We start from the raw sequence: 19,633 nt of genomic DNA on the forward strand, positions 1-19,633 counted from the left end.
CCCTCTCTCACAATAGGCCCACATTTAAAACTAACCAATACACCGGAGAGGGCAGATTGGTAGCTGTAGGAACACACAGACAGCCTGATAGATGTAAACCATATTATCAGCAAGTGCTTTGCCCTAACAGGAGCAGAGCCACTGTTTTCCAGTCCTGCCTGGGATGTACTTTCTTGCCTGGAAACACTTGATCACTGGACCAGGATTCAGCACCTTGAACTTGACAATGAGATTCATTCATACCAATAAACAGCCAGGCAAACACGACACCAAGCCACCATTTCCCAGATTACACCCAGACAGGGTTTTTAACTAAACCCAATGGTTTTTATTGATGCAGCAACGAGAAGAGGAGAAAAACAAGAGAAACAACAAAGCCAGTACCAACCCTATGCTGCAAGATCTGGAGGATTTATTTACACCAAGTACGAAGACTGAAAGTCCCCCCAAACAAGCAGAAGGTAAAAATTAATAGTCTACCCATAACACTTCTGAAAGTGCTCATTTAGCCACCAAAGTGACGGGTAGGATTGAGAAACTGGAGGGATACACCTTAGCAAGGGATTGGATGAGTATAATTAGCACAGATTTTGTCCTGTCACAGAAGTCCACCTGCCAATGGACACTCTGGAAGGGCACATTTTTAGACTGGATTGTATCTCACACAGGCTTGTCACTGTAGGAATTGTAATCCAAAATTATGATTCACATCCCAACTATTAACCATTCTGGTCATGAAACCAGCAATTTATTCTGCCAACAGTGTTTAAACTCAGTGTTGTTTCAGGTCTGGTGAATTGAGTCAGACTTTTTCTTCCTGAGTTGAACTTTTCATTGGAAAATTCAGCATGAATGAGGCAGAAACTTCTCGCAGGATTGGGTTAAGTCTTAGGATAAAAAAATGCTGCTGAGGGGGTCCATGGGCAGAAAGAACCAGGTGGAGGCATTAGCACCAGGCCTGAGTTATTTTCAAAGAAAATGGATCCTCCAGGCTCAATCTCAACCAGCCACTTCCTGGCTGTCAGAGCCTCCAGTTCTCACTTGTGAAAAAAACCTGAAAGATTTTGATTTTATCCTGGTGCAGGTGAGAAAAGCAGACTAGTGCCACCATAACTCCCTTGAATCCAATGGGCTGAGATAAACTGGAAGGTTGAGAACAACCCAGCACAGATCCCCTCCAAAGCAGACATTAATTTAAATGGAAATAGTGCTGGCAGTGTTTTGAGCGCACTGAAAATAAAGACTAAAATCAGGAATTACCCACCACCACCCCATACCTAGATGTGTACCAGCATGGCTGGTAGGATTATTACTATTATATCAATGCATCAGTAAGAATCTGAAAAGAGGGGCTGGGCAGCAGAGACATGTATTGGCTGTTGTGTTGGAGGGGGAGAATTCTTATTCCTGATTTCTTCACTCAGATGCTCAAATACAAATCCCCAGACACTCTGGTTATTGCACAGAGAAGAAACAGCAGCCACTGGGGAGAGGATGAAAGGCAGTGTTTGCTACCAAGAAAATAACATTCATAATCTTTGCTCTAGACAAGAAAATAGAGTCTCCAAATGGGACCAGCCCTGCCAGGAAACCAGGCAGAGGAGAAGTCCTGGCTGGCAGCCCCATGGCTGGCGGGAGAGGAGCAGCATTCACCACACCATCGCAAGTGTTTGTGACACAGCCACGGACACTGGGCGTCTGGGCACCCTACCCTGGCCAGCCCAGGCCATGGGGGCACCCCCTGGGACCAGTCCCTGGAAGAGGGAGAGGGCAGCCATGCTACCCACGGGCTGCTCGGCAACCTCAGCAAAGTTTCTTCTGTGCTGCATGAACTGTTGTAGTTTTGGTAGGAAAGCATTCCTGCATGCTGGACTTCCACTCTTGGTGCTCTCTATCTATCCAACGCTCTTTAATACAGATTTGTTTAGACACTTAGTAGTACTTCTGAGTTGTTACCCCCAAAGGCTTTGCTGATTTTGATACCAAGGGAAATGTAAGGTGGTCAGAACAAAAATCAGCCATGACACTGCTGAAATCCTTCACACAGGATGCAGCCCTGTGGCCACTAACTTGCTCTGTGAAGCAAGTGCTTGCCAGTGCTTTCAAAGGCTTCTTTAATTAATAAAAGTGGTATGACTTTACCTGTCCTTTAAACAGAGGTTTGTTGTGGTTTTTTTCTGTTTTTCTGTTCCTCTGCCTAAAGAATTTAGTGTTCTTATAAAAAATTGAGTGTCCTTGCTCAGCCACAAGGCAGCTGCTACTAGGAATAGAGGATTCCTACCAGAGGGAATTTTGTCAGCTGCATTTTGTCCCATGTCATAGTTCCTATAGTCTACTGCCTCCAAACTTTCATCTTTCAATCTCACCACCACTTTCTCTAGGTTCCCACTCAACTCTTCTTTTCACAGTCTGTTGACAGCAGCTTGCACCATTATTTGAATCCCTGGATATGATTCCTAGTCTAGCAACACCACCCAGGACAACTGAGAGCCTAACAATGGCCTAGTTTCTGATTATAATAATTACAAAATTCCTGTTGCCATTTAAGAACAGTAGAAAAGTACTTCCAGGAGATGCAAGCAAGAGATAAATAAAAGGAGACTTTGGAATTTCTTCAAAAATTAAATCATTGCATTTTGCTTTAAAATACAGAAAAGTCAATGGATTGTTTTTAGAAACACCTGTTCCTGGTGCACAGCTCAAAGTCAGTTTGGCTGCTCCCAGGACACTGCTGTGGTCAGGGTTGGTCATTCTCCCATGGAGCCTCCACGTGAGAAGCTACTCATCAGATTTCTTTCCTGTCAAAGGATATTTCTCTGATCTGGGTCCCACAGAAAAGGCCTTGTCTTGCCTCTTTACCATGAGAGCTGCTGTGCAACACAGCTGTGGTGAGCTCGCTGCAGAGATACCCATTCACTGAACTGGAGAAAAGTCAGACAAGAGGAGGCCTTTTCCAGGAGACATCCTTCCTTGAACATGTCCATATTGGTCAGAAAGTGCTGGGGGAAGGTGTTCCCAGCCTGCCAGCCCAGAAGGATGTCACAGAAACAACACAGTGCCCTCATTTCAGCACACCCTGTCTGCCCTGCAGACTCTGGTATCTTAGGCACTGGTTGCATATCAAGGAAGAGCACTCTCCTCCTCTTCACTCAGCTCACACTGAAACACAATTTGCAAAAGGGAGAATGCAGCTTCAGATCTCACTCACCTCTTGCTAGCAAACTGAAAGAGGCTGGAAGTGTGTGTGTGTGTGTGTGTGTGTGTGTGTGCATACATGCCAGCACACACACAAAGGCAACAAGAAGCATTATGAAGAAGCCATAAAGAACTCCAGACAGGTTTTGAAAACCAGAGAAACAGAGGCAGACTTAGACCAGATTAGTAACTACTACAAGATTTGGATACTCTCTGAATCAGGCCCCTGAATCAGACCAGGAATAATATGGAGCATTCCAAAGCACTGTGTCATCTCTGGAGCACACAACTGCCCATTAGCTAATTACTCATTCAAGGCTTGTTTATCTCTAATTATAATACATTAGGTTCACCCATTGATCAATGTCTGTTGCAGGCTCAGAGACTCCAGGATACAAGGGTGATATTATCAGCCAGACAATTCCTGCAGGCTGGTGGCAACTCTCTGCCCGTCCAGTCCACAGTGGGGTCCTCTGTCAGAGCACAAGAGTCATTAAAGTTGTGAAAATGCCAGCCCTCAGTTCTCACATGGACTGAAATTATTATTTGTCTCTTGGAATTCTGAGACCATTTACCAGTTATTCACATGCAACTGAAGGTTAAACTTCACAAACTCACCAGAATATTCAGTGGTGTTTGGTTTCATTCCTATTTCTCTATTGTTAGAAACAGCAAAAAGCCCTTGTCTGGGCATTGATTTCCAACCCCCTAACATTTGTTGAAAGACTGTATACATCCCAATCTTCCTCCAGGGCTCAGTCTAACTTCAAGGGGAAAGAGGGAAAAAAAAAAAAAGAAAACCTCAGTGGTGAGTACTGGGACCCTCCTAGTAAGGTCTTTCACAGCTCTCAGCTTGCATTCACAGATGACTGGAAGAGCTCTCTGCATTACAAATTTTTCACATCTTGTACTGCCACTAGCTCAAATGTTGCAGCCAAGAGGCTTTGGGAAAAAAAAAAAATGGAACTATCTAAGCTTAATTATTTTATTATTCTTCTCATCAGAGGTTTGTTTTTAAAGAGGCAGCTCTCATGGGCATCAGTTTTTAGTTTGCATGGCCAGGCAGAGCATCTGCTCAGTGTTACTAATGAACAGGAACCTAAGCAAAATAAAATAACTTTAAAAGGCAATTTTTCAAAACACATAGCTAAACATGAGTTGTGAAGGGGATAACATCGTGCACTCCTCTCTTTTAGGGACAAAAACAATTCAGACATTTCTATCATAATTTGCTCAGCTGTATACAAGACAAGCTTCTTTCTGTACTCTCAATGAACAGAAAACAGTAGACACCATTAAGCAGGTTTGCTGATAAACCCAGAAAAGAATGCAAAGAATACACTGATTTTGTATTTGGTACCAAGGCACCTTGGCTTCTCCAAAGCAGAAAAATCAGCTTTTTGCTGCAGGACAGAAAGTTCTTTTCAAAAGGGAACTTTGAAACTCCTGAACTTGTATTTTCAGTAGCTTATATGAAGCTTTCCAAGGAGAGAAAGGAAAACAAGCACTGGATGCTACCACTACTGACAGCACTCTTTTTCCTGATAACAACACATAGCCTAAACAACCAGTCAAGATAATCTTGAGCTTTCATCCTCTTTTCCTATAGCTAACCCTGCACTATGACAAAGCCATTTATCACACATTCTGAACCTCTGCAGAAATAGAACTGTCACCTTGCTTGAAAATGTGAGCTGCAGAGGTCTTGTGTATCACCCACCTCCGTTCTTCTTTGGAATCTTTGCTCATGGATAGGGGAGAGGGTTTTCTCATGCCAGCTAACAGAACAGAACTCTGGGGATGGATTTTTAGTTTCTTTCAGGGTGCTGAGGAGGGTTTTCAGCGGCACATCCAAGCTAAAGAAACCTCTCACCTACAAACAGGCTCCAGACACCACAAGAGCCATTGCAGGAACAAAGGCCACAACTGGCACCAGCACCAGTTTCTCAGATGTACCCTAAAAAACTTGCTCTGACAAATCCAGGTAAGAAAGACAGTCAAAAACCACTTCCCAGAGAAAATTCCTGATGATGGAGACTGGGATTTTATCAGTTTATCCTGCCCCACAAGCTTGAGGAGCCCCACAACCCACACTGGCAGGAGCTCTGCCACTGCCAGTCTCCTTCAGGGAACTGAGCAAAGGAGTCTGGTTAGGTCAGACATGAGGCAAATTTGAAAAGGATTCTGCTTTAAAGGTCTGACACAAGAAAAACACTTAAATATCTGTTTCCTCACAGGAATTAAGAGCTCAAATACTGTGTTGTGCTCTTTTGTAGAGGCCTAGCTGTTTTCTTGATACCTTTGGCTTACAAAAGACACCAGAAACTTAAAAAAAACCCCAAAAACCAAACCAACAAACATAAAAACCCTAAAAAACAACAACAAAAAGAAACTTAAAAAAAACCAAGGAAATACAAGAAAGACACAGAAAAAAAGAAACTTCAGAATTTCTTCAAAAATCAGGTCGTTGAGTTTTGCTTTCAAATAATGAAAAGCCAAGGACATTCACAGACTGGCAGTGGCAGAAGCCCTGTAAGGCAGGGCTCCTGCCAGTGTCAGAAGCACCAGAGCAGCTTCTGTGCTAGTGAAAATGCACTAAGAATTAATGTAATATCCTGTGGGCCCTTGCCTTGACCCCAGCAGGCTGTGGGTACAGCAGGTCTCCCACCTTCCTGCACCCCAGCACGTTCAGACCCCTCTCTGCAACCACACATCAGTGCTTTTGCACCAAAGCAGGTCAGACAGGGACCTTTGAGCCTCACCCCACCACCTCTCTAAATCACATCCCTTCAAAGTAAAAATGTCCTGGTTAAAGAAAAAAAAAAAAATTGAGTGCTTGCCAAAAGACTTTAAATTAGTCATTCCTCCATTTTTGATTCCTGTTGCATGCAATGTTATCAGCTCTCCAGCCTGACAGCCATGGGGATTTTTTTGCTCTCTGTCATGGTTTTCTCACCATTTTCCTGAGCCCTGAGGCAGCAGCTTGTCCTTTGGCAGGTGGCAGCCCGGCTTCATCTGCAGCCAAGGCTTTATCACTCCCAAATGCTCACATTCAGTTTTCCCCTGGGGAAAAAAGTGACTCTGAAACCCCAGGATTTAAGGTCCTGGCCCATTTCTCACACAACATAGTCATCAGTGCTGAATCAGATCTCAGCCTTGTGTTTTAAATGGACTATACCAACAAAATGCTGCACTGTGTTGAGCTAATGCAGGGAGGCTTGGCTCTGCTGCAATCACAGGACCCAACCCCCTGGGGTCCCCTTCCATTCAGACATGTATAAACATCCAAACCCAGATGTGAGCATTGTCTCTAAATCTTAAATTCGTACCAAATGGTGCTACTCAGAGAAGAATACCCATGTTCTTCATGACCTCAGCAAACAAAGGCCACCAATCTCCCACATATCAGGAGACAGTCTGTGTATGCATGTGTCCACTCAAGGCACTGAGATCAAGATAAATGAATTTTTAAAATGTTTCAGAATTTATATTATTTTCTGCACCACTCCTCCATGATTGACAGCAGAACTAGAGAGCACTGAAGCACAGAGATTTCTCTCTGCAGCTGGTGCTCCAAGCACGCAGGTGGAGGGAGGAGAGCTGACAGGCACCCAGGGATGGTTGGATAGACAGATGCCATTTCCCAGCAAGCAAAGGCTTATGTGCATCAGCATCAAACATCCATGGAAAGACCCAACAGACAAAAGTCACTTGAAGGTGGCAGAGAAGCCAAGGGGAGGAGAGGGACAACCACTGACATTCTTCTTCATCTCCTCGGGACCAGACCCAGGCAGGAGAACAAAACAACAGTGGGACATAAGAATCTCCAGTGCTGATCTCAGCTGTGCTCCCTGGAGGCTCATGCCCAAGGCAATGAGAGTGGGATTTAGCATCCTTTAACCCAGCTCACAGAGCTGGGAAATCTAGAGGGTAAGAAATTCAACAGCCCTGCACCTGCCTTAGGGCCAGCATCAGGTTAAGGGCACACTGCACCCACCACTGCTGCACAAGGCAGTGAAAAAACTGTGCAAGGAAACAGCTGCAGGATATAAAAGCAGCAGAGCATTAGGAACCGAGCAATGCCTGCAGAAGCTGCCAGTGTCATCCTTCTCCTGGCAATGTGGGAGGGAGAAAAAATAACTTCAGCTCAGTTGAAAATAAAATGAAAACAACCATAGCAGCACAGCACTGTTACCTGGACTGCTTGAGGACAGACAAACCACCACAGTGATCAAGTGTACAGATCAGGTTAGTAGGAGGTGGAACATTATTTTAATGGCGTTACTAACTCATTTTTCCAGGGAAGAGCAGCTGCAGAAACATCCCAAACAGCTGTGTTCTCCCCCTTCCTCTATTCTCCCTCCCTCAAAGCAAAGTTGTTTGGGGGAGCCAAGGCTTACCTCCTACAAAAGCCTGCAGATCCAAACCTTCCTCTAATTAAGAAACACTTCACACATATGGGACTTCTGTTTTTTTGGGGTTTTTTTGATAGCAGCAGCAGTAAATAATTCAGTGCCTTGGCAGATATGTAGGATCTTCAAAATATGAAGGCTATTATCAGATGTATTTTAATAAGGTGCCTGGAGGGCTCAAGGCCAGGAAGAAAGGGAAAAAAAAAAAGCCATCATAATAATAAAAACCATGTCTTCTTTCTTAGCCAGGGCACTTTGCTACAGCAGCTCAGACAGAGCAGCACAAACACTGCCTGAACAGCAGTGGAGCTTCACTGCCACCACAGCAGCACCACTGCAGCTTGCAGGAAACCCAGCTCCACCTGCATCTGTTGCAGTGGCCAGGGCTGCAGGGCTTTTGCACAGGGCTCTGGCAAACTCAGCTTCTGCTCCCCAAGAAGCCCTGCAGTTTTTGGAGGAAAAGGCTGCAGAAGCATTTTGATCCTGCATTTGCGAATATAACAAATGAGCCACTGCCAAGTTTTTCTTCACAAGCAGCTGCAGCTCTGCCTGTAGAACTCTCCACAGCTTCTGCTCAACTTTCCCCACATCTGTCATCATGCCAACATAGGATGGGGCTGTGCCACAGCCACAGAGAGCCAACCATGGGGAAACATCTGCCTTAGCACTACCCTGAGCATTGACCCATGGGCAAAAGCAGTTCCTTTGTGCAGAAATGGTGGAAATCTGTTGTAATCGATCTCCAGGAAAAGCCCAGCCATGCACATGCCCTTTCAGCACTTTGTCCTCCTCAGCACCTATGCCAGTAACATGGAGGGTAAGTAACTTCTAAAGACCTTTAACAGGCTCTAAGGAGTTGACTAGTCCTGCCAGAACAGGAGGAGTCAGCACCTGGCTATGCCACACTACTACGGTGCCATTGAAGCCAAGTACTGCATTTGAACAGGTTATCCACCAAACAGCCAAAACCATCATATTGTTGGGGATGGATCAGACATACATTGCTCACAGTACTCCTCCAACCCAATGTCCAGAAGGAAAAACAAATCTCCACCTAAAATAAAGGGTTTCCTCTTTCCTGATACCACCCGACCTCAAATTCAGAGGAAAGACTATAGAAGGCAAGGCAGAACCTCTGAAAATAACATGTTTAAATTATTTGTGAAACTACTGTTCCACCTGGCCTTCCAGGTGAGAGGGGAGCCTCTGGGCAGTTTTGGGGGCTCCACAACACCCAGATGCATCCTAGACAGTGTCCCTTAAACCTCATCTAACCAGGAAGACGTGACAAGCACACATTTGCCACAGGTCCCTATTGTACCAGCAACATACTGCCTGAGCAGCTACCACAACTGCTGAGCTCATCCCAGCCTAGGAGAGCAAGGAGGCAGCTGCCCTGTGTCTGCTGCCCACCCTGCTCCCCTCTGGCTCACACTGCACCATGGGAGGCACTCATTGCTTGCCTCTGTATTTTGTGTTGCAATTATCGTAACAGCAGAAGAGCAGTGCCTACCAAATGGACACTAGAAGGGAAGGTCAACCCACTATTCTTGTAATGATAGATTTAAATAAAAATGTAAAGAAAGCTGGACACTTACCTCAATTGAGCAAGCTCCATCCTTGAGATCCCAGGGGAGTAGAGACAGCACAGGCCACAAAATAGCTTCACAGAGCACTCATCCCACCTGGGGACCATGCAGAGTTGATAACTTGGCAAAGTTTAAATCATAAGTCTCAGATTTGACATTTTAATGAAGTTCCTTCTTCAATATTCAAGGTATAGTTTGAGAAATCCCAGTTTTCATTTTGAAAGAATAAACACAAATATGTAGCTTTCACAGAACAAAAATAAACAATAAAATGAGCATGGCAGCATAGGAGTCAAGGAGAAATAGAAGACAGGCTTAGGGAAAAAATTATGACTTAAAATTTATGTCAAAACTTTTCAAAGGACTTGAGCCCTTGAAATCAGAAAAATAGTTGCTAGACTTCCCAGCCCTCCTGGAAGAGGTGATGAAGAACCTACCTGCTTACAGCACACAGACAAAGTGGGTTTGCCTCACAAAACCAAGAATAAAAGCCAACAAACAGCGCATTCACTCCTACCCCACACCAGTCCTTGTGAGAAAATGGTAGGAGACACTTCAACTCGTGGCACCTGGGGCTCGTAAAACCTTACCCAGCTAGGAGCAGGAATGAGGCTTAAAGGAGCCCTCGGAAAATGTGCTGCAGAGAAGGAAGTGCTGGCGTCTTTTTTTTTTTTTAATCTTTCCTCTCAAATTAGTGCCTCTAACAGCAAAATAACAAGTGAGAGAAAATGGTTCACACCTGATTCCCTCTCTGCATGTGCTGCTTCATTTTTTCATATATAAACAAAGCCAACAGGTGCAGTGAATTGTATACCTGGGAGCTTTGGAAGTACTAGGGAGAAGACAAACCATTCTAGAAAATACTGGAAGCAATAAGGCATACAGGAAAGATGAGTTAGAAACATGGCTTTCCAAGATGGAGTTTCTTCAACTTGGAGCACTCACAGGCAGCCACATCTCACACTTGCTCCCTTAGGGAAATTACAGTCAAGATCAAGGCTTGCAACTGAGCATGGAGGCAAAAAGTTTAACCCTCAGACACAGAAAAAATAGCGGGGTTTCGGTCATTTGGGGTTTTTTTTAGGTATCTTATGGTCCCGGTGAGACAGCACCATTCTGGCAGAGGGAAGTCAAAAAGCCAGGCGAGGGGCAGCTTTGTACCTTCCCTCCCCGGGCGGCCGCTCCGCCCAGCCCGCTGTAACCAGGAGCCAGAGCCCCATCTACTGGCACCGGCAGGATCCCCGCGCTCGGATGGCGCAGCTGGGCAAGGCACCGCCACCAACTCCGGCCACCTGAGAGCGACGCTGGGGTGTTAGCCTGCTCCCGGGAAAGCCATTTCCATGACCTTGGCGGTATCTGAGCGGAAAAGGCTGGCAAGGTCGTTCTGACTTAGTTCAGACCCAAAAGGCAAACATTCAGACCACCTCCTTCACTCTGAGCAGCCCCTGGGCTCTCAGGAGGTAAAGTGGCAAACACTTTGGAACCAATTCCTTGGGCAATGCTAACTAATTCAGCATTCCAGGCGAGAACCTGAGCGTCCCAAGCAGCTTTCCAGTCTGTAGGGCTGCACCCTAACATTTCCATCTGCAGCACAGGAAGGAGCAGTGCCAGCATACCCTAGTACAGCAAGTTTGCCCAGTCTCTGGCACAGCTGTGCCCCGTGGCAGAGCAGCTCTGAGTTTTGAACTGTGCCGCACCTGTCATGCTGACCCTGCTCTGCGTAACCCTAAACCTGGGTGTAGTCCCATTGAGCAGCCAAAATGTTGCTTCAGTCCTCGGCATCCAGCTCTGGCCCATGCAATAGACCATTCCCCCCTTCTGAGCTGCTAAAACCCAAGCCCCATATCAAGGGAAGTGGGCACAGGCTGTCCCTGTGCACTGTGGTACCCCTTGTCCTGCCCAAGTGAGAGAGTGAGCTTTGTGAATCAACCCCAGGAACCCTTCTACACGTGGTGCAACGGCATTTAGCATGAAAAGAAAGATTTCCTATCACAGCAGGTTTCTCTGGCCTTCAAAGCATGGTTAGGGAACCATAATTCAAAATATGAATCCTGCATTCCTTTAGAATTTATTTTATTCATGCTTGAACAGAACTAATAAAAGCAATCTTGTAGCCAGTGAAACAAATGCTGACAAATATTTAGGGCTCTGTCACATGGGAAGACATACCAGGTAAACTCACTTTATAAACTGAGGGTTTAAGCAGCAGCCCCAATGGATCTTCATTAGTTTTTTTCATCAGTGATTACTGAGTGTAAAAATGAACAATGTATAAATGAAAATTACATGCTTCCAAAGCTGGACAGCAGAAAAATGGCAGTGAGTATTCTTAAAATCACAAGTATTAAAAAATTCAATAAAAACTAGTTCAGAAATCAGTGCCCCATAAAACAAGAAACTGAGAAAATCAAGTGTTGTGACATAGTAAGACTGTACCCATCATGCCCAAGGTGTTTATTACAGTCTGCCTCCTTGCAGGGCTAATGATCAGTGATGGTCTTCATTCCCAGTGCTACATGCAACACTGTAGCACTGTTCCACCTTTACCTGTCATACAGACTCGATGCAGGTCAGGTTTTCACCAGCTCTTTAGGCTGCAAGGGTTGTGAGCTGGTAGTACCAAGCACTGCCTGAAATGTCCGCTGATGTCCCTTTGGAAGCTGCAGGGCAGTGGGGACAAGCTCCAGGAACACCTTGGTCCTGCAGCAATAATGACATAAATCTGGAATGCTTTTCTTTTTTCTCCCTCTGCCAGGCAGAAAATGTATTCAAGATGCCAGGCTTCATCTGTCCTAAGAAGGTACAAGATAAACAGCTTTGGAGAGTGCTGCATTAATTTTGCAGATTTACCATGTGCTTTATTTCATGTAGAGTCTATCTGCATCAAGATGCTAGTAATCCAAGAAAAGAAAAAAATGTTACAAGATCCACTCCAACTGCATGCTACACGCTCACAGCTCCAGGGAAGAAGCTTCCTAAGAGGAGCAGTGAGGTGAATTCATCACACACGTCTGTTTCCTTTACATACTTACTTATACAGTGCACTGATTTGAATAAACAGGCTCATAATATGAGTATGCCATACTCCTAAAAGTCAGCATCCAACATTGTATAGCCATTTTCAGAGTTTCACAAAGGAAAACAGACTACAGATGCAGAGTGGAATATTTTTGCAATCTGGATTTAAGCAGAGAGATTAATCTCTTCAGCTGTGCATAAAACCATTTGCTTCCTGCAAAAGAAAAGCTTTGGTGTAATCTGACAATACATGGGTACTAGAAATATTGTGATTATCTAGGCAAAGAAGTGACCGAAGAGTAAAAGGAACATCTGTGAATGGTGGCATATAAATTAGGGAGGGAACTGGAAACCCTGTATGTATGAGACATTCATGGATCACACAGTACCATATTGGCAAGGACTGCAACAGCTCATTTGTCCAGAGGGGTTCTACAATGTTCAGAGACTCCAGCCAGCTCCTGTTGAGACCAACTCTGGAAGATGGCTATCCTAAGCAGCTCATCTAGCCCCATTCAACCCAGTTCCATTAACCCATATCAAACACAAAGAGAAGGCCACAGAAAAAGGAAACACTACTATGACCCTCAATGGAAATTACACTGTACAGAAACCTCTGCCTAAGCCATTTTGGGTCAAATCAAATCAATCCAGAACAACAATTACAAGCTCTTTGATGTTCTTATTCAACATCAACACTGCACTTACCAAAAAAAAAAAAAAAAAAAAAAAAACCAACCAAAAAAAGCAATAATGAACAAGCCAGTGTCTCAAGGATTTTCTTCTATCTCCTCCCTGTTCCTCTACACTGTCTCAATAGATTACATCTGCCAGGTATTCGCCACAGGGGAAGCTCTGGCACACAGGATCTTTGGCTACATCTCTGCTGTTGTCTCCACTCCTGTGCCACCCTGCTCTTCTGGCATGCTGAGGATCATAGCCTTCCTGCAGTGAGTCCTCTGCTATCACAGCCAAAACTGCCTCCTTTCCTAAAAGGCTGTTATTCATCCCCTCTGCAGTGCTGCAGGCAAATGAGCCCTCCCACTCTACCCATTACCCCAACAAGGTGATTCTGAACCCACATGCAGGGATCTGTCTCCTGACCGGGCTGTGCAGATCCACCTGTCACTGCCAGGCTTCAGTTCTAAGAATGAGCATCATGAAAGTCAAAGTGATACTTTAGGAAATACTTACATGAAAACAACCACATTGCAGCAACATGCCAGGAATATTTCACCAGCAATTACCCAGAACCAATTGATTTAAAACAGCACCATCACCCACACAGGAGCCATCTGATGACTTCCACACACTCATTGACAGGAACACATTCGCATGAAAGAAGTTACACAACGGATAAAGGGACAACGGTGAAATAGCAACAGTAACAGCAGAGATTCAATGTACCAAAGGGTAAGACTGTGCTCCAAGTCTGAAAATTATTTTTAGCAGAGTGAAAAAAAAGTCCACGCCAACAAATCTTTTGGGGCAATCTCAGATCTGGGGAGTCACTCAGCAGGTACAAAGTCCCTGACACAAGTGACAGACCTCAGGTGGCAGGAAGGAGCCTTCCCCAGCTGGATTCTGGATAGCAGAGGATGTGCCACAAGCACACTTCTCAAGAACGCAGTGAACAGAGCAGGGCGAGCTCTTACAGGAACAAATGGTGAAGTGCTCACCCACCTCTCGGCTAACTGCTGTTCATTATTAACAAAATATTTAGTCACCTTCCATGTAATAGGTAAAGACAAGAGGAAGACATATCAGTCACCTTTGGACAGATACTATGCATATTACTATACTGTAATATGCACAACTTGCTTTGGGTTTTTTTACTGCTAATATGCCCTATATTACAGTAAAATGAAATGAACACATGCACCAAGAGAAAACGTTCTTTACAGGTTGATTGGCAGTGCTGAAGGTACAAAAAGGAGCATCTGTAACCACACCAATATGGAAAAAAGGATCCAATCTGAACAATCTTCACTTCCAACAAGCAAAATTCCATTTCTCTTGGTGAAGGGTCTACCTCCCATTATAGCCAGTAATCACAGCAATATAATCCGCAAAAACTAAAGCAGATGAATATGGTGTTTCTTTCCTGAAGATTGCTGCAGTATTTTTGAGGAAGGAACTGGCAATACTGATGCTAAAGCTGGGATTCCATCAGAGAAGCAGCTCTCATCTGAAGGGCTCTGTTCACCACACTTCGTTCAGGCCACCTCCCACATCTGGTCACCAGAACCATAAAACCCCAGACAGAGCAACAATAACAGCCCATTGGTATGGGCCCAGATGGGCTGCTATTAAAAAAGAAAAACCAAAAGTAAACTGCTCTACCCAGCCTCACCATGTCCTCTCCTGTGAGCACAGACACTGCTGCCTCATCACTGGGATGGAGCCAGGGAAGGTGGGAATGTGAGACCAGCCTCACAAACTGAGAAAGACAGGAGGGACAGACCAGCGAGCTGCTGCAGGCAGGGACAAAGGCCACAGCCTCCCAAGCTCCATTTAACAAGGTGTAACAGGTATGCCTGCTCTTGCCTGAGGACCGTGCCCCCACGTGTCAACAGCCAACAACTTTACAAACGCAGTACCAGCACAGCACATACTAAACCAGCCTTTATTTCTCACAGTACAGGAGGGCTGAAGTTAAGACCATTCTGTGGCAGTGCCAACCCACTCAGTAGCCTGGGCAGTGGGAGCTGCTGACCAGTCCTCGGTGGCAGGCTGGGCACTCCAGTCCTCTGCAATCACAAACACAACAACACTTAGTGCTCCCCAAGCTTCTTCCAACCATCGCAACACCCTCCCCCCCGCTTCCCACAGACAACCCCCAAACTGACCTGTGGGGAACTGCTGGATAGGCACAGATGGGACCTGCACTCCCTCAGACCAATCTGCAACCTCGGGCTGAGGAGGAGCAGTGAATTCAGGTGCCGGGGCCGTCCATTCAGTCTGGAATTCCTCCTTTGTGACTGCTTTCTCAGCAGCCGCCTGCTCCTCCTTTTCAATCTGCAATGGAAGAGCCCAACCTGAGTCTCCCAGGAACACATCCCAGAACCCTTACTATTCAAGCATCAGACAACAGGCACCAACTGGGAATACAATTAACCAACTAGCACAGCAGAGTGTAAAGTGCCATCATTATACTAGCAAAACCTGTCCTCGACAGCAGACACACGGGACCATGAGACAGGAGAACATCCCAGAGAGACACAATCCCTGCCATGAGGATTCCTACCTCCTCGGGATCCCTGTAGAAGTACAAGTCAGGCATGACTTCCCATGGGTGCTCACGGGAGATGGTGCCACGCATGCGCAGGACCTCCCGAGCCAGCATCCACCACATCAGGCCCACTGAGTGGGCTCCCTGGAACAGCAGAAAGTATGTAAGAGTTGGCTGTAAAGCTAAACCTTTGCAGAAAGAGCAAAAGACTTATTTGTACCCCATCCAAGGCTCATGCTTAGTGAAAGACATTACTTGCCAATGCCAGACTTAAGTACCCGAACTCAAAAAAAGGGCAATTTTTAGAGTTCCCAGGGACATTTTCAGGTCTCTGCAGAAATCACTATGCCATTACAATACAGCCTGCAGTAACTCTCCTGTTACAAAGTTTCACGTTGCTCATGTGAGTCTCATCCAAAGGACAGGGATGACGTTCACCACATATTCAACAATGAAGAAACTGATAACTTGACAAAATAAACAAAGCTTACACACATCCTCACATGTGGCTTACACTTCTCTTGGTGACTGACATCTAGACAGAGATCTAAGATAGCTTCCCAATCTTTACCTTTCAGGTGATTTCTGGCAAGGCAATGTCTCAGAGCAGTTTCTCCATCAGTTCATATTATCTTTCATTCATATTCAAGATCTGTGGCAAGAATGACTATCAAACTCCACTCATTGGGTCACGCAGACCCTCATGGTGTCAGCGAAAAATCCTGCCAGGTTACTGTAGCACACGTCCTACACTTGAGAGTTCCTTGGCCAGAAAGCAGCCTCAGCTCCAAGCTCCAACTGTGTGCAGTTTATTTTCTCCTCCCCACCCACCTGAAAGAGATTAATTAGCTCATCCCCCAAGAAACACGTGAGACATAAGCCAACTCTCCCTTGCAGAAAGCATCCATCTTGGAAGCCTAGGGCACACTCTGGAGGAATGCCACAGGAAGTGTTACCTTGTTATTGCAGGGAATAGCAATATCCACGTAGCGCAGCGGGGAGTCGGTGTTGCACAGGGCGATGGTGGGGATGTTGACGTAGGACGCCTCTGTCAGCGGCTGGTGATCAGCCCGCGGGTCCGTAACCACCAGCAGCCGTGGCTCACGGAAAGCTGCTTGGATCTGGTTTGTGAAGGTGCCAGGGGTGAAGCGCCCGGCAATGGGAGTGGCCCCAGTGGCAGCAGCAAACTTCAGAACCGCACGCTGCAAAAGGGACACAGCAAAGGTGAAGCAGGAAAATTGCATTTCAACCAAGCCAGAAAAGTGCATTTCAGCCAGGTCACTGCCAGCGAATGTGCACAACATTTAAGTGAACTATTTTTTTTCCATTCCTGTGAAACCAGGGCTCACCACCTCAGAAGGAGACAAAGTAAAAATGTTATTGAAAAGAGCTACACCATGAGTTTAAAAGACCATATCCACCAGCAAAACAGTAAGTCAGGACAAGGAAAAAAGCCTTCTCTTCCCCTCAAATCATTGGCAAGCTCTACTCCAAACTCTCATAATCAATTCATAGAAGGGGGAATTAAAAGCTTACAAAAAAAAAGGAAAGCATGTTTTCTTCCATTATTTCTCAATATTTTCATTACCCAGGAACTTCAAGGAGCTACATAAAAACTCAGCAATAAATACACACAAACTGTAGCTGTGTCCATTCAGATTGCAGTTGGGTGTTTTTATTCAATTCCAACAGCTTCTGACTTGTCAGGCATGTGGCAGGGCCTACTATCAAACTCCAGTCCTAGAGGGAGCTCCTCTCCTGGCGTTAGCGAAAACCCTGCCATCCTTTGCTGTCGCACACTTCCGACACTTGAGAGCTCATCGGCCAGAAATGACCTCAGCATCAAGCTTTAATAGTGTGCACATCAAGCCCAAGCTTTGCCTGAAGAAATCCACCCTTGAATGTCCCTAACCATCTGTGGCCCCACCTGCAGTTACTTAAACCAACTAACTGCACAAACTCCAGTAACTAATTAAACATTATCATCTTCTACAACAGAACATTTTTGTGCTAAAAATTTAGAGTCAAAATTACAAATACACCGGTTTACTATACCTTGCTCAGTAACAGAAAATTTCTTCTTTGACTACTTTCATATCAGGTGCTTACTGTCCCCAGAAAATCAGTGCCAATTACAGTAGCTTTGGTAGGAAGGGGTCACCATAATTGACCACTATATGACAGAAATCCAACAGGAAGAAGGATATGGAAGAAAACCAAGTTATCAAATGCCCTGAAGTGGGGAGTGGGTTTCTTGTCTGTTTTAAGCTGCCATGTGCAACACAAAAACCATGTTTAAAGAAAGCATTCCTATAGTTAAAACTGCTGTTATTGCCTATTATCACTAGCAAGCAATGATGCATGCAAGCAAGGGAGTCCTGCTCTCAACACTGCAGGCTTCCTGATGTCCATACCTGTCCAGTGTTCCTGGAAGAAATGACGCTCACATCAGCTGGGTTTTCAATGGCAACAATGGCACGAGCTGCCAAGAGCAGCTTTTCCCAGGTCCTCTTCAGATTGATGATGTAAATACCTGTTGGCAACAAAAGGCTTTAGAGCAACCAGCAAATACAAGATCCTCAAACAGGATAGCACTCCTCTGCCATTAAACCTGTCACATGGCTGTGGTTACTCCAAAATTCATACAATCAGCAAAGCTGGAAGAGGTTCAAAATCATCTCAGCCAACTGTTCACCCAGCACTGCCACTGAAACCACTAAGCCATAACACCAAGCATCATATCCAGGTCCCCCTTAAAGGCAGCTGGGCAATTTATTCCACCATCTGACCACCCAAGCAGTGAAATTTTTTTTCTATTATCTAATCTGAATCTCTCTTGTCTCATTTTAGGGCCATTTCCTTGGATCCTGACTGCTGGCAAGCAGAAAAGGATGGCCCCTTCTTTCACATAGTTGTAGAGAGCAGTGAGATCCCCCCCTGAGCTTCTTCTTCTCATGACTAAACAAACACCTCCTTCAGTCATTCCTCTTTACATTTTCTGGACCTTCCAAAAGCTTTGCTGCCCTTGTCCACACACTAGTCTCTCAGTGTCCTTTATGAAATGACAACACCCTAGTCTCATTCAAGCTAATGGAAAGCTATAATTCTCCTCTTACGGTTTTTATGTCACACTCTTCCAGCATTTATCATCAAAAACCTAGCCCTGGTATGAGTTTTAATCTTTTAACACAGGGCAGCTTAAATTGATGACCAATACTAACAAGCAGAAATCATTACTGAGACACTAAAACCATTTTGTTAATATAAGACAGAACTAGCAAAACTATTCAAACCAGTTGTGACTGATTTACCAAATTCCAAGATTAAAACAGTCAAGAACTAGTAGAATTGTTCAAAAATCAGTATTCTGTCCTATTTCTTTGAGTTAACACTGTTTGATATGCAAAGGCCACGGAGAAACCATGCTAAGGAGATCAAGCACAAGCACTTTTCTGCTTCTCCCAGATGTTCCCACAAGATCCCAGCTGCCCAACCCGGGCCACCCATCCCGCCTGTTTACCATCGCTCTTCCTTTTGTAGATGTATTGCTCCATCTGGAAGTCGAGATTGGTACCTCCCAGGTGGGTCCCGGCAGCGAGGAATTTGAGGACATCCTCCTCCTTCATCTGCAGGACATCGAGGCCTCCGGACATTGTGGGGTTTCCCTTGGGAAGCAACGACAGGGAACCTGCGGGCACAGGGACGCGGCTCAGCCCGGCGGGGCCGCGCACGAGGTCCGGCCGCCCCGGCCGCCATCTTGGGCGGCCTCCCGCGCTGCCAGCGGCAGGCCTCGGCCTTCCCGCCGCCCGGCCCGGCCCGGCCCGGCCCGGCCCGGCGGGCTGCACTGTGCGGCGGGATGCACAGTGCCCCCGGTGTTACGGCAGCGCCGGGAACGCGCCCGCACCGCCCCCGCGCCCCCCGCCCGGCGGCCCCGACTCACGCTGACAACGCCGTGTGGAGGCCCGGGCGGCGCGGAGCCGAAAGAGAGCGCAGCCCCTCCTGACGCGCCTTTATAGCCTCGCCAGCCAATGGGCGCCTCGGGGGCGAGGCCGCGCGCCGGGAGCGCCGCCCCGCATCCCCGGCCGGGCGCCTCCTCCCGCCCCTTCCCCACACCGGTTCTAAGGGTTCGTAGGGTTTGGGGGATTATGAATCCAGAGAAGGGAAAAAAATCCAGTCTGCTGTGTGAG

At 46.0% G+C, this 19,633-nt stretch overlaps 2 protein-coding genes and 2 non-coding genes across 4 annotated transcripts in view; 1 reads left to right on the forward strand and 3 right to left on the reverse strand.

Annotated features, from left to right (window-relative positions):
* Nucleotides 1–1,893, forward strand: part of TMC2 (transmembrane channel like 2) — a 30,778-nt gene extending 28,885 nt beyond the window's left edge. Inside the window, exons 19-20 of the mRNA XM_031503722.2 lie at nt 341–461; nt 1,548–1,893. Of these exons, the coding sequence (XP_031359582.2) occupies nt 341–461; nt 1,548–1,831 (405 nt within the window). The 3' untranslated portion in view covers nt 1,832–1,893. The remainder of the gene's footprint in view (nt 1–340; nt 462–1,547) is intronic.
* Nucleotides 1,894–14,821: 12,928 nt separating this feature from the next.
* Nucleotides 14,822–19,476, reverse strand: RPSA (ribosomal protein SA). Its single transcript, XM_021531266.2, has 7 exons — nt 19,387–19,476; nt 18,967–19,134; nt 17,861–17,979; nt 16,403–16,648; nt 15,462–15,590; nt 15,064–15,232; nt 14,822–14,964 (listed from the first exon to the last, which is right to left on the reverse strand). The coding sequence occupies exons 2-7, from the start codon at nt 19,097–19,099 to the stop codon at nt 14,870–14,872; spliced, it is 891 nt and encodes a 296-aa protein (XP_021386941.1). The 5' UTR covers nt 19,100–19,134; nt 19,387–19,476; the 3' UTR covers nt 14,822–14,869.
* Nucleotides 16,097–16,255, reverse strand: LOC116183352 (small nucleolar RNA SNORA62/SNORA6 family). Its single transcript, XR_004147952.2, has one exon. It is a non-coding gene; the product is annotated as a small nucleolar RNA SNORA62/SNORA6 family (small nucleolar RNA).
* Nucleotides 17,154–17,310, reverse strand: LOC116183344 (small nucleolar RNA SNORA62/SNORA6 family). Its single transcript, XR_004147944.1, has one exon. It is a non-coding gene; the product is annotated as a small nucleolar RNA SNORA62/SNORA6 family (small nucleolar RNA).
* Nucleotides 19,477–19,633: the final 157 nt, after the last annotated feature.

This window comes from Lonchura striata, chromosome 1, assembly GCF_046129695.1.
Source record: "Lonchura striata isolate bLonStr1 chromosome 1, bLonStr1.mat, whole genome shotgun sequence".
Taxonomy (NCBI): Eukaryota; Metazoa; Chordata; class Aves; order Passeriformes; family Estrildidae; genus Lonchura; species Lonchura striata.